Source organism: Tachyglossus aculeatus, chromosome 11 (genome assembly GCF_015852505.1).
Source record: "Tachyglossus aculeatus isolate mTacAcu1 chromosome 11, mTacAcu1.pri, whole genome shotgun sequence".
NCBI classification, from domain to species: domain Eukaryota; kingdom Metazoa; phylum Chordata; class Mammalia; order Monotremata; family Tachyglossidae; genus Tachyglossus; species Tachyglossus aculeatus.
This window is the reverse complement of record NC_052076.1, coordinates 30,073,491-30,087,962: the sequence shown is the minus strand read 5'-3', so window position 1 is coordinate 30,087,962 and position 14,472 is coordinate 30,073,491. Positions and strand designations below refer to the sequence as shown.

Genomic DNA, 14,472 nt, shown 5'->3' with positions numbered 1-14,472 from the left:
AATTGTGGTATTTATTAAGTGCTTACTCTGTGCCAAGCACCGTTCTGAGCGGTGGGGTAGATACAGGATAATCAGGTGGGACACAGTCCCTGTCCCACGTGGGGTTCACAATTTTAATCCCTATTTTAAGGATGAGGGAACTGAGGCCCAAAGAAGGGAAATAATAATAATAATTCTTATTATATAAGAATAATAATTCTGAAAAGACTCGCCCACGGTCACGCCGTAGACAAGCCGGGACTAGAACACAGGTCGTTCTGGCCCGTGCTCTTTCCACTAGGCCACGCTTCTTGAGAGTTGCTGCTAAGGCAGCTGGACCTTTCGGGAGAGAGAAATGACCACCTGTGTGCGTGGGCGGAAGGGAGCGGCCGCAGAGGACATTAAATGCGACTCAAACCTTGCTTTCTCCAATAGAGGAAGCTGCGGTTTCTGGGAGATGGGAAAGGAGGAAGGGCCCCAGGCACTACATTCGACTTTGTCTCTGTCTGGCTACTGCAACCGCCTGACTCCAGCGCAGGAACTGACCTCTCCTTGGCCTCGAGCTAGATGCCTATAGTAAACATCATCCCTCCCTTACCCTCCACCCAGCAACTGGGGTAGGCAGGTGACTGCTATAAAGCTGACCCATCTGAAAGATTGATCCAGAACACACTCCTGGTTGACAGGGTGGGAAGGACAGTACTTCTTCTGGTTTTATAGATGGTGGAACAGGGTCAAAGGAGGAGCAGGTGCAGCATTGGGGGACTGGACTTGCTCTTGACCTAATGCTAGGAAAAGATCCTAAAAGACCGCAGCTTGGCCCAAGAGAGCCGGCTGGTTTGTTTACTGGCCATTGGGAAGACAGGTGTCATATACTCCTAGGCTCTGCCAAAGCAAGGCCGCACACACAACACTTGATCCTTCTAAGCCTGTCATTTTCTCCTCCCGTTGTGTGTCCCTTTTATCTTTTCCTCCCATTTTCTTTCCTCTTCCTTTTGGGCTGTTAGTTGCCTTAACTTAGGGCTGGTCAGAAGTGTCATCATACTAGAGAAGAATCATAGCTTAATGGATAAAGCATGGGCTTAGTAGGTAGAAGGACCTGGGTTCTAATCCCGACTCCGCCACTTGTCTGCTGTGTGACCTTGGGCAAGTCACTTCACTTCTCTGTGCCTCAGTTACCTCATCCGTAAAATGGGGATTAATATTGTGAGCTCCATTTGGGACAGGGACTGTGCCCATTCTGACAACTTTGTACCTACTCCAGTCCTTAGTACGGCGACTGGCACATTGTAAGCATTTAATAAATACCATTGTATAAAAAAAAACCCTAAATATACTAAATACTAAATACTTCCCTTCCCAACTGGGGCTTAGGCTTGTGATTCTTTTTACGTTTTTCTTGGAACTGTTTAAGTGTGGGATATAAATTTGTAAAGAGGTATTATGTATGTGGTATGTCTATAATGAGGGTGTGGTGTGTGGTTATGGTGTGTTTTTTTTTTACGGTAGGCGTTAAGCATTTACTATTGGCCAGGCACTATACTAAGCACTATGAACTGGGGTAGATAATCACATAATAATAATAACAATAATGGCATTTATTAAGCACTTACTATTTGCAAAGCACTGTTCTGAGCGCTGGGGAGGTTACAAGGTGATCAAGTTGGCCCATGGGGGGCTCACGGTCTTAATCCCCATTTTATGGATGAGGTAATTGACGCACAGAGAGTTAAGTGACTCGTCCAAGGTCATATAGCAGACAAGTGGTCGAGCCAGGATTAGAACCCAGATCTTTTGGCTTCCAGGCCCATGCTCTTTCCACTAGGCCACACTGCATGTTTGTGTGTGGTGGTCTGTTTGCCTAGTAGATGGAGGGACTGTGTGGTTGTGGTTATGCTGGTGTGATGTGTGTTTTTTTCCTGACCAGGGGACAGACTGTAGGAATTATCTACTTTCCATGCAGGAGCCCATGCAGGGCCACACTGCATGTTTGTGTGTAGCGGTCTGTTTGTCTAGTAGATGGAGGGACTGTGTGGTTGTGGTTACGCTGGTGTGATGTGTGTTTTTTTCCTGACCAGGGGACAGACTGTAGGAATTATCTACTTTCCATGCAGGAGCCCAAGGATGGTAATAATAATAATCTGTGGTATCTGTTAAGAACTTACTCTGTGCCAAGCCCTGTATTAAACGCTGGGATAAATCAAGGTAGCGGATGCTGTGTCTAACCTAGTATGAGGCTTAGTCTGTGTCTGACCTAACTGTGCTTGAATGGCTATGCGGCTTAGTGTTTTCCAGGGGTTCCGGGGCTTCCCAATAGCCCAGTGTTGCCAGGGTTATGATCAGATTTCTGTTCCCAGGAACCCCCCAATTCCCCTGCAGGGAACACACTTGGCCAAGAGGGTGGTTCGTTTCACATTTTAATGGACTACTCGAAGCCACGGAACACCAGTGATGCTGAAAACATGACCTGTTTGTCCTGATCTGCTCCTTGCTGCAGGGACCACGGGGTTGAGTGAGCCATCCGCTCTGCCCCAGGCAACCCCTCTTGTCCTCGCAGACCCCGGCGGCCCATCAGCTGGGCACAAAGATGCCATGGAACCCATATGGCATCCGCACAGGCACCTCTGCTCGGCCCAGCTCCTCAAAGGTCTCGGCATCCAGCACCAGCAGAAAGGCACTTTCATTCTGGAAAAGGATGGTAAACGCTAAAGGTCCCCTTGGGACCGAAGACCTAGTGGAAAGAGCACGGGCTTGGGAGTTAGAGGGCCTGGGTTCTAATCCCAGCTCTGCCAAATGCTTGCTGTGTGACCTTGGGCAAGTCACTTCTCTGGGCCTCGGTTCTCCCGTTCTTTTATTTATCATCATCATCATCAATCGTATTTATTGAGCGCTTACTGTGTACAGAGCACTGTACTAAGCGCTTGGGCAGTACAAGTTGGCAACATATAGAGACAGTCCCTACTCAATAGTGGGCTCACAGTCTGAAAGGGGGAGACAGAGCACAAAACCAAAAATAAATAAAATAGATATGTACAAAATAAATAAATAGAGTAATAAATATGTACAAACATATATACATATATACAGGTGCTGTGGGGAAGGGAAGGAGGTAAGATGGGGAGGATGGAGAGGGGGACGAGGGGTAGAGGAAGGAAGGGGCTCGACTGTGAGCCCCATATGGGACAGGGACTGTGTCCAATCTAATTCACTTGTATCTACCCCAGCGCTTAGAACAGTGTCTGACACATAGTAAGCACTTAACAAAAAACATAAAAAGGAGGGGACAGACATTAAAATAGATGACGGATCAGCAGGATTTTTCGGAACCTGGCTTCTACTGTCCCTGTCATCGATTTTAATGTCTGCATCTTTTTTTATGGTATTTGTTAAGTGCTTACTATGTGGCAGCCACTGTTTTAAGCTCCGAGGGTAAATAAAAGGTAATTAGATCAGACCCAATCCCTGTCCCGCCTGGGGCTCACAGTCTAAGTCGACCATACTTTCCTTGTAAGCAGGGATCGCATCTACCGACTGTTGAACTGTACTTTCCCAAGCACTTAGTTCTCACACTGGAAACAATCAATAAATACCAGTGAGGGATTGGCTGATTGATTGCTGGGTGATAGCTCTGAGAAGTCTCCTTTCCGTCTGGAGGTGCCAGCTATTCAGTGAGTACCCGGGATGGGGGTGGGGTTGGGGGGTAAGGGGCTTTGAGTGAGGAGCGATCAGATGGGGTTTAGCATCATCATCATCATCATCAATCGTATTTATTGAGCGCTTACTATGTGCAGAGCACTGTACTAAGCGCTTGGGAAGTACAAATTGGTAACATATAGAGACAGTCCCTACCCAACAGTGGGCTCACAGTCTAAAAGACTGTTTAGAGAGGTTTAGAGAGGTAGGCTGGCTTCAAAGAGCCAACAGCCCATAAGGACCTGATCCGGGGGGCCTTTCCAGCCCTGCTTGGATGCTCTCAGATACTTTTTTCTTTTTTTAAATGGCATTTGTTAAGCACTTACTATGTGCCAGGCACTACACTAAAGCACTGGACACAGGTTGGACACAATCCCAGTCCCACACAGGGCCTCAAAGTCTTAATCCCCATTTTATAGATGAAGGAACTGAGGCCTAGAGAAGTGAAGTGACTTGCCCAAGGTCACCCAGAAGACAAGTAGTGGAGCTCAGATTAGACCCTAGATCCTTCTGAGTTCCAGGCCTGGGCTCCATCCACTAGGCCAAACTGCTTCTCCATGGGGTGAATGAGGCAGGGAGTCCAACCCAAACAGCTCTGGGTGAGAACGACTCCATCCACACAGCTAGAAACTTTGGGGGGCTGAGGGGGGCGAGGAGGGACATGGGCTAATGGAAAGAAAAGGGGCTTGGGAGCCAGAGGCCGTGGGTTCTAATCCTAGCTCCTCCACCCGCCTGCTGGGTGGCCTTGGGAAAGTCACTTTACTTCTCTGCCTCAGTTGCCTCATTTTGAGCCCGCTGTTGGGTAGGGACCGTCTCTATATGTTGCCAACTTGTACTTCCCAAGCGCTTAGTACAGTGCTCTGCACACAGTAAGCGCTCAATAAATACGATTGATTGATTGTCCCGCCATCGACCCCCGGCCCACGTCATCCCCCGGGCCTGGAATGCCCTACCTCTGCCCATCCACCAACCTAGCTCTCTTCCTCCCTTCAAGGCCCTACTGAGAGCTCACCTCCTCCAGGAGGCCTTCCCAGACTGAGTCACCTCCTTCCTCTCCCCCTCCCTCCCCTCTCCATCCCGCCCGTCTTACCTCCTTCCCTTCCCCACAGCACCTGTATATATGTCTGTACATATTTATTACTCTATTTATTTTACTTGTACATATCTATTCTATTTATTTTATTTTGTTAGTATGTTTGGTTTTGTTCTCTGTCTCCCCCTTTTAGACTGTGAGCCCACTGTTGGGTAGGGACTGTCTCTACATGGTGCCATCTTGTACTTCCCAAGCGCTTAGTACAGTGCTCTGCACACAGTAAGCGCTCAATAAATACGATTGATTGATTGATTAAGACTGTGAGCCCCACGTGGGACAACCTGATTACCTTGTATCTACCCCAGTGCTTGGCACATAGTAAGCGCTTAACAGACACCATCATTATTAATTATTATTATCCTTCCTTTTCCAGCCTCCTTAGGTCCTGGTTTTGATCCTTTTAGACTGTGAGCCCACTGTTGGGTAGGGACTGTCTCTATATGTTGCCAACTTGTACTTCCCAAGCGCTTAGTACAGTGCTCTGCACACAGTAAGCGCTCAGTAAATACGATTGATTGATTGAAGTTGTTTTGGACGGACCACATGGTGGTGCTGCAAGGTAGGGTGAGGAATGGCCATCCCAGCTGGACTACCTGGGCCACTGATGGAAACGGCCCCAAACGGCCCTCTCACAATAATAAATAATAATGATGGCATTGATTAAGCGCTTACTTTGTGCAAAGCACTGCTCTAAGCGCTGGGGAGATTACAAGGTGATCAGGTTGTCCCACGGGGGGGCTCACAATCTTCATCCCCATTTTACAGATGAGGGAACTGAGGCACAGAGCAGTTAAGTGTCTGGCCCAAAGTCACACAGCTGACAACTGGCGGAGCTGGGATTCGAACCCATGAACCCTGACTCCAAAGCCCCTGCTCTTTCCACTGAGCCACGCCGGGGTTTCCCACTCACATCACTGGCCTCTAGTGACCCTGCATATTATATCTCAATATCACAGCGAAGTAGCGTGGCTCAGTGGAAAGAGCATGGGCTTGGGAGTCAGAGGTCATGGGTTCTAATCCCGGCTCTGCCACAGGTCAGCTGTGTGACCTTGGGTAATTCACTTAGACTGTGAGCCTGTTGTTGGGTAGGGGCCGTCTCTATATGTTGCCGACTTGTACTTCCCAAATAATAACAACAATAATAATGATGGCATTTATTAAGCGCTTACTATGTGCACTGTTCTAAGCGCTGGGGAGGTTACAAGCTGATCAGGTTGTCCCATGGGGGGCTCACAGTCTTCATCCCCATTTTACAGATGAGGTAACTGAGGCACAGAGAAGTGAAGTGATTTGCCCAAAGTCACACAGCTGAAAATTGGCAGAGCCAAGATTTTTTTTTAATGGCATTTGTTAAGCGCTTACTATGTGCAAAGCACTGTTCTAAGCGCTGTGGGGGGGATACAAGGTGATCAGGTTGTCCCACGGGGGGCTCACAGTCTTCATCCCCATTTGACAGATGAAGGAACCGAGGCTCCGAGAAGTTAAGTGACTTGCCCAAGGTCACACAGCAGACATGTGGCGGAGCCGGGACCTCTGACTCCAAAGCCCGTGCTCTTTCCATTGAGCCATGCTGCTTCCCAAGTGCTTAGTACAGTGCCCTGCACACAGCAAGCGCTCAATAAATACAATTGAATGAATGAGTGAATTCACTGAGCCTCAGTTACCTCATCTGTAAAATGGGGATTAAGACTGTGAGCCCCACGTGGGACAACCTGATCACCTTTGTATCCACCCCAGTGCACAGAACAGTGCTTTGCACATAGTAAGCGCTGAACAAATGCCATCATTATATTATTATCTCAATATCAAGCACTTAGTACAGTGCTCGAGAGCTCAATACAGTGCTCTGCACGCAGTAAGCGCTCAATAAATACGACTGAATAAATGAATGACTATCTCCAAGAGGCCTTCCCTGACTAAGCCCTGTTTTCCTTTTCTTCAACTCCCTTCTCTGTCACCCTGACTCGCTCCCTCTAATAACAATAATAATAATAACAATAATGGTATTTGTTAAGCGCTTACTATGGGCCAAGCACTGGATAGATACAGGGTAATCAGATTGTCCCACGTGGGGCTCACACTTTTAACCCCCATGAGGTAGCTGAGGCACAGAGAAGTGAAGTGACTTGCCCAAGGTCACACAGCAGACAATGGCGAAGCTGGGATTAGAACCCACATTCTCTGACTCCCAAGCCCGTGCTCTTTCCACTGAGCCACGCTGCTTCTCTATTCATCGCCACTCACAGCACCTATGTCCATATCTGTCATTTATTTATTGATATTAATATCTTTCTCCCCATCTAGACTGTAAACGCATTGTGGGCAGGGAGTGTGTCTGCTATATTGTTGTAGTGTACTCTCCCAAGTGCTTAGTACAGTGCTCTGCATACAATAAGCACTCGATAAATATGATCGACTGACAGTAAGCACTCAATAAATATGGTTGACTGGCTGAGTAAGCACTCAGTTAAGTGCTGTGCACAGTGCTTTGCACACAGTAAGTGCTTAATAAATATGACTGACTGAATACAAAATCTCCACTCTGCAAGGCAGCAATCAGCCTCCCCTGGTCCCGCTGAGAATAATGCTAATTATTATTATGGTATTTGCGAAGTGCTATGTGCCAAGCACTGTTTTAAGCACTGGGGTAGATACAATCAATCAATCAATCGTATTTATTGAGCGGTTACTGTGTGCACAGCACTGGACTAAGCGCTTGGGAAGTACAAGTTGGCAACATCTAGAGACGGTCCCTACCCAACAGTGGGCTCACAGTCTAGAAGGGGGAGACAGAAAACAGAACAAAACATATTAACAAAATAAAATAAGTAGAATAGATATGTACAAGTAAAATAAATAATTAAATAGAGTAATAAATCCGTACAGGGCAATCAGGTTGTTCCACGTGGGGTTCGCACTCTTAATCCCCATTTTACAGATGAGGTAATGGAGGCACAGAGAAGTGAAGTGACTTCCCCAAGGTCACACAGCAGACAAGTGGCAAAACCTCAATTAGAACCCATGACCTGTGAATCCCAAGCCCCGTGCTCTTGCCAACAGGCCATGATAATAATAATAATAATAATGATGGCATTTATTAAGTGCTTACTATGTGCAAAGCACTGTTCTAAGCGCTGGGGAGGCTACAGAGTGATCAGGTTATCCCATGGAGGGTTCACAGTCAATCCCCATTTTACAGATGAGGTAACTGAGGCACAGAGAAGTTAAGTGACTTGCCCAAAGTCAGGCAGCTGACAGTTGGCAGAGCCGGGATTTGAACCCTTGGCCACTGACTCCAAAGCCCATGCTCTTTCCACTGAGCCTCGCTGCTTCTCTTAAGCCATGATGCTTCGAGGGATGTCAGAGGGTGACGGAGCCCCGCCTGACCTAGGTGGGCAGGTGTTTAACATGCCTCAGAAAACAGGTTGCTGCCGGGCAGTACTCGAACCGGCCAAGGCTTGGCATCAAAATGTCCTTCCCTGACCGTCTTAGCTAGATCGCTTGGGGTTCCGCTGCAATCAGCGGCTGAGTGACCTGTGTGGGGTCGGAGGCCTTTCTCCAGGTGGAGCTAAAAATAGCGGGTGTCCTGTGATGACTGGAAAGGAGATTACTCTCGGGAGGGACTGACTGTAAGCCCAAACTGCCCACCAACTCCCTCTCCTGAAGAGAAGGGATGATTTGCCGCCTCCCCTTCTTCCTCATCATTCACTATCATCACAGGCCCCCACAGAAGGCCACGGACTTACCTGGTTGGGAGTGACCACCACGGAGAGGATGACGCACCAACTCCCTCTCCTGAAGAGAAGGGATGATTTGCCGCCTCCCCTTCTTCCTCATCATTCACTATCATCACAGGCCCCCACAGAAGGCCACGGACTTACCTGGTTGGGAGTGACCACCACGGAGAGGATGACGCCCCCATCTTCCTCGCTGGCTCCCGGCACCGGAACGAAAACAGGTTCTGAGGGATAAAACCCATCCTCTCGCCACACCTAGAAATCCCCCCCAAAAACCAACCAAACAAGAAAACAGTGGTGGGAAAATGGAAACTGAATTACAGATCCAGTTGCTCCTTCAGCTTCCTCTGTGACCAACATGTCTAGCTTTTCAACAGTGCTCCAGCGCTTAGAACAGTGCTTTGCACATAGTAAGCGCTTAACAAATACCATTATTATTATTATTAGTATTCATTTGTTCTTTCATTCAATCATTTATTGAGTGCTTACTGTGTTTACTGTTGTACTGAGTGCTTACTGTGTTTACTGTTGTATTGTCCTTTCCCAAGAGCTTAGTACAGTGCTCTGTACGCAGTAAGCACTCAATAAATACGACTGAATGAATGAACGAGTGAACAAATACCGTCATCATCCCGGGGCAGGAGACTGTGGGAGTCCTTGGATGGGGGCCTTGGTGGTGTTGGGGGGGGAAATAACCCTGAATTGTCACCTTCAGTTTCTTTGTCTCCACATCAACCTTGATCAGGGAGTCTCCGACAAGGTGCCGAAAGCCACAGCCATAGAAGAAGCGGTACCGCTGGCTATTACAGCGGGAATAGTTGATCTGGGGGAATTCCAGGCCCCCCTCCTCCTCCAGGTCCTCATGGTGAAGGTTTTCAGGAGAGCACCAGATCTAGAAGAAGCACAGAAAGCCTACCATGGGAGTGGGAGGGACCCCTCCCCTGGCCCTGAGGGTCCAGCCTGAAGGGACTCGGGAGAGGGAATGGTCAGCAGGAGAAGGTGGATTAGGTCTCTAACTGCACTGGTTCTTTTCATTTGTACGGCAATCAGTGCATCGGAGGTATTATTTGTTATTATTTATTTATTTATATTAACGTCTGTCTCCCCCGTAGACTGTAAGCTCGTTGCGGGCAGGGAAAGTGTCTTGTTTATTGTTATACTGTACTCCCCCAAGAGCTTAGTACAGTAATCTGCAAACAGGAAGCAATCAATAAATACGACTCTCTGTTATTTATTGAGTACTGACTGAGTGCAGAGCACTGTATTAAGCACTTACGTACAATACAACAAGGTTGATAAATGAGACCCCTGTCCTCTGCATTCTCCACATTACCCACCCCCCGCTACCTTTCCCTCTGATTGTGAGCTCTTCGAAGGACAGCGTCCATGTCTAATTCCCACTTCTACACTCTTTCCCAGCACTTAGTACAGTGCTCTGTACCCAGTAAATTCTTTCATTCATTCATTTGTATTTATTGAGTGCTTACTGTGTTCAGAGTACTGTACTAAGTGCTTGGGAGAGTACAACAATAGGCAGACACACTCCCTGCCCACAGTAAGTGCTTCGCAAATACTATTAATAATGATGGTATTTGTTAAGCGCTTACTATGTACGATACATTGTTCTAGTACTACCCTACCTCTTATGACCGCCTCAAATCACTTGCTTGCATACAACAATAGGCAGACACACTCCCTGCCCACAATAAGTGCTTTGCAAATTCTATTATTTGCAGTATTATTATTACTCTATTTATTTATTTATTACTCTATTTATTTATTTATTACTCTATTTATTTATTTATTTCTCTATTTATTTATTACTCTATTTATTTATTACTCTATTTATTTATTTATTTATTTATTTATCTTACTTGTACATTTCTATCCTATTTATTTTATTTTGTTGGTATGTTTGGTTCTGTTCTCTGTCTCCCCCTTTTAGACTGTGAGCCCACTGTTGGGTAGGGACTGTCTCTATGTGTTGCCAATTTGTACTTCCCAAGCGCTTAGTACAGTGCTCTGCACATAGTAAGCGCTCAATAAATACGATTGATTGATTGATTGATTGATTAATAATGATGGTATTTGTTAAGCGCTTACTATGTACGATACATTGTTCTAGTACTACCCTACCTCTTATGACCGCCTCAAATCATTTGCTTGCATTCTCCCCCACTCTTATCTTGTCTTATGCTGTCAAGCTGTCTCCGACCCATAGCGACGCCATGGACACATCTCTTCCAGAATGCCCCACCTCCATCTGCAGTCGTTCTGGTAGTGGATCCATAGAGTTTTCTTGGTAAAAATCCAGAAGTGGTTTACCATTTCCTCCTTCCGCGCAGTAAGCTTGAGTCTCCTCCCTCGACTCCCTCCTATGCCGCCACTGTCCAGCACAGGTGAGTTTTGACTTGTAGCAGATTGCCTGCCATTCGCTAGCCACTGGCCAAGCTAGGAATGGAGTGGATATGCCTCTGCTTCCTTCTGCCTCCCATAGTCGAGACTGGTAGAGGACTGGAAACTCTCCAGGTGCGACCCTGAGAGGGGATTCCTCTACTCACCTCACTGTTTTCATTTTCTCGCTCTCTGTTGGCTCCTTTAATCTCTTTAAGTGGAGTCTCTTTAAGTGGATCTCTTTAAGAGGAGTCTTAATCTCCACTTTACAGATGGGGTAACTGAGGCCCAGTGAAGCGGCTTGCCCAAGACCACACAGCAGACAAATGGCAGAGCCAGGATTAGAACTCATAACCTTCTGACTCTCAGGCCCTGGGTCTATCCGTTGTGCCAATCAATCAATCGTATTTATTGAGCGCTTACTGTGTGCAGAGCACTGTATTAAGTGCTTGGGAAGTACAAGTTGGCAACTTATAGAGACAGTCCCTACCCAACAGTGGGCTCACAGTCTAAAAGGGGGAGACAGACAACAAAACCAAACATACTAACAAAATAAAATAAATAGAATAGATATGTACAAGTAAAATAAATAGAGTAATAAATATGTACAAACATATATACATATATACAGGTGCTGTGGGGAAGGGAAGGAGGTAAGATGCGGGGGATGGAGAGGGGGACGAGGGGGAGAGGAAGGAAGGGGCTCAGTCTGGGAGGCCTCCTGGAGGAGGTGAGCTCTCAGTAGTCTGGTGCAATAGCCCCACACCCACACACAGCCTCTGTGCTGGGAAACCATGGTGGGGATGGGGAGGACAAGGGGGTGTCTGTACGCTCACGGCTTCTGGGATAAATGCGTGAGGAAATGCTTTCAGTCCCCGGAATTGCCCCCCTCACCACCCCCAAACCCAACCCAGTTCGGTCTGAGCCAGAGACCGGGTGCGAAACCCCCAGGGGCAAAGGTGAGGCCGAGCCAACGAAGGCCGGCTCCCTCCCTCCGGGCCTGGGCACGGTACCTTCCCACCCTCCCCTCTAACAGCCTTGGCAGTCGAGTAGGTCAGAGGGCTCAGGTTCTCCCCCGTGGGGGCATCCAAATGGGTATCCAGGGGCAGGACGAACCGCCGAGGGAAGGTCCGAGCTGTTGAGTTGTACACCTGTTCAGGAGACAAGGAGATACTGTTGGTCAGATCTTAATAACACTAATAATAATAATAACTGCGGTATTTGTTAAGTGCTTACTACTTGCCAGGCACTGTGCTGGGGCAGATATAAGGTAACTGGGTTGGACACAGTCCCTGTCCCATATAGGGTTTACAGCCTTAATCTCCTTTTTATGATGAGGGAACTGAGGCCCAGAGAAGTGAAATGACTTGCCCAAGGAACGTGTCTGCCAACTCTATTGTACTGTACTCTCCCAAGGGCTTAGTATACTGCTCTGCACACAGTAAGCTCTCAATAACTACCACTGACAATGATGCTGATGATCCTTGGGAGTTTGAGAGAGTCGCCAGCTTTGGGTGTTGGCAAGTGACTGTGTTTCTGAATCTCACTGACAAACTGAGAAGCAGTGTAGCCTAGTGGAAAGGGCAGTGGGCCTGGGAGTCAGAGGACCTGAGTTCTAATCCTGGTTCCTCCGCTTGTCTGCTAAGTGACCTCGGGCGAGTCATTTCATTTCTCTGTACCTCAGTTCCCTCATCTGCAAAGTAGGAATTCGATACCTGTTCTCCCTCCTACTTAGACTCTGAGCCCCATGTGGGATGTGATTATCTTATATCTATCCCAGCATTTACTACAGTGCTTGACAGTCAGTACGTAAATACTATAATTATTAGTAGTAGTACTAGTACTACAACTAATAATAATAGTAATGCTGATACCAATATTAATAATGATAATAATAATAATACTCCCAGAACTTTCAGTCCAGGAAAGGAAGAGCGATTGGAAGCAAACTTAGCAGCAGCAGCAGGTTGGTGCTACCAGTTTGAGATCCCATCAGCAGGTCCGAAGCAGATAAGCAGCGTGGCCTCATGGATAGAGGAGTCAGAGGACCTGGGTTCTAATCCCGGCTCCATCACTTGCCTGCTGGGTGACTTTGGTCAGGTCACCTAACACCTCTGGGCTTCAGTTTCCTCATCTGTAAAATGGGAATAAAATACCTATTCTCTCCTTTAAACGCCCCATCAAGGCCCCATCAAGGACCGTGTCAAATCTGAGAGCTCACCTCCTCCAGGAGACCTTCCCAGACTGAGCCCCCTTTTTTCTCTCCACCTCCCCATTCTCCCCACCCTACCTCCTTCCCCTCCCCACAGCCCCTGTATATATGTTTGTACAGATTTATTACTCTATTTTACTTGTACATATTTACTATTCTATTTTGTTAATAATATGCATCTAGCTTTATTTCTAGATGTACTGAAATAAATGACTTGACACTTGACTGATAAATGACTGATGACTTGACACCTGTCCACATGTTTTGTTTTGTTGTCTGTCTCCCCCTTCTAGACTGTGAGCCCATTGTTGCATAGGGACTGTCTCTATATGTTGCCAACTTGTACTTCCCAAGTGCTCAGTACAGTGCTCTGCACATAGTAAGCACTCAATAAATGCAACTGAATGAATGAATGAATGAATCTGATGCGTTATATCTTCCCCAGCATTGAGCACAGTGCTTGGCATGTTGAAAGCACTTTAGCGACACATTATTGTTATTATTATTAATCCTCCCTTACCTCGTCAAGCCCCTCCCCGGATTTCCGCAGATTCTGGAGCTGATAAATCCCCAGGGTTTCCCCATCATCCTGACAACACAGATCAATGACCACGCAGCCTTGGTCCTCAAAGGCATTGATTTGATGAAAGGCAAGAAAAGGTTTGCTGAAGAACTTTCCCGGAAGAATCTGCAGGGGCAGACCAAAGAGGAAATACAAAGATTCACACCGTTTTAAAATAGAAAACTGAAGTGTTAGGGTTTTCCTTCATTAATTCTCCTCCAAGAGGCCTTCCCCAAATAAGCCCTGTTTTCCTGGTTTCTTCTCCCTTCTGTGTGATCTAGTAACTTGGATCTGTGACTTTTGGGCATTTCATATTGAGGGTAGCCTCAAGAATAATAATAATAAAGGTATTTGTTAAGCATTTACTATATGCCAGGCACTGTACTAAGCACTGGGGTAGATATAATCCATTGAGTCAGACAGAATCCCTGTCCCACATGGGGCTCACAGTCTTAATCCCCATTATACACTTAGACTTAGACTGTGAGCCCAATGTTGGGTAGGGACTGTCTCTATATGTTGCCAATTTGTACTTCCCAAGCGCTTAGTACAGTGCTCTGCACATAGTAAGTGCTCAATATGATTGATTGATTGATTGATTATACAGATGAGGTAACTGAGGCCCAGAGAAGTGAAGTGACTTGCCCAAGGTCACACAGCAGACAAATGGTGAGATGGAGAGAGAGGGAGAGAAGGGAGAGAGAGGAAGGGGGGAGGAAGGAGGGAGAGAGGGAGGGAAGGGCCTCTCAAGAAACTTCAGAGTCTAGCAAATCGGAGAAGAGTCACAAGCAGAGGATAATCT

At 47.0% G+C, this 14,472-nt stretch overlaps 1 protein-coding gene and 1 non-coding gene across 3 annotated transcripts in view; both read right to left on the bottom strand.

Annotated features, from left to right (window-relative positions):
- Positions 1-2,380: 2,380 nt before the first annotated feature.
- Positions 2,381-14,472, bottom strand: part of BCO2 (beta-carotene oxygenase 2) — a 44,230-nt gene continuing 32,138 nt past the window's right edge. Inside the window, exons 8-12 of one of the 2 annotated variants that reach the window (XM_038753859.1) lie at positions 13,629-13,796; positions 11,910-12,047; positions 9,212-9,394; positions 8,647-8,757; positions 2,381-2,664 (exon numbers count right to left, since the gene is read on the bottom strand). In XM_038753859.1, the coding sequence (XP_038609787.1) occupies positions 2,551-2,664; positions 8,647-8,757; positions 9,212-9,394; positions 11,910-12,047; positions 13,629-13,796 (714 nt within the window). In that variant the 3' untranslated portion in view covers positions 2,381-2,550. The remainder of the gene's footprint in view (positions 2,665-8,646; positions 8,758-9,211; positions 9,395-11,909; positions 12,048-13,628; positions 13,797-14,472) is intronic. The other variant, XM_038753860.1, reaches the window with a different exon arrangement.
- On the bottom strand, positions 10,912-11,049 carry LOC119935386. Its single transcript, XR_005453271.1, has one exon. It is a non-coding gene; the product is annotated as a small nucleolar RNA SNORA7 (small nucleolar RNA).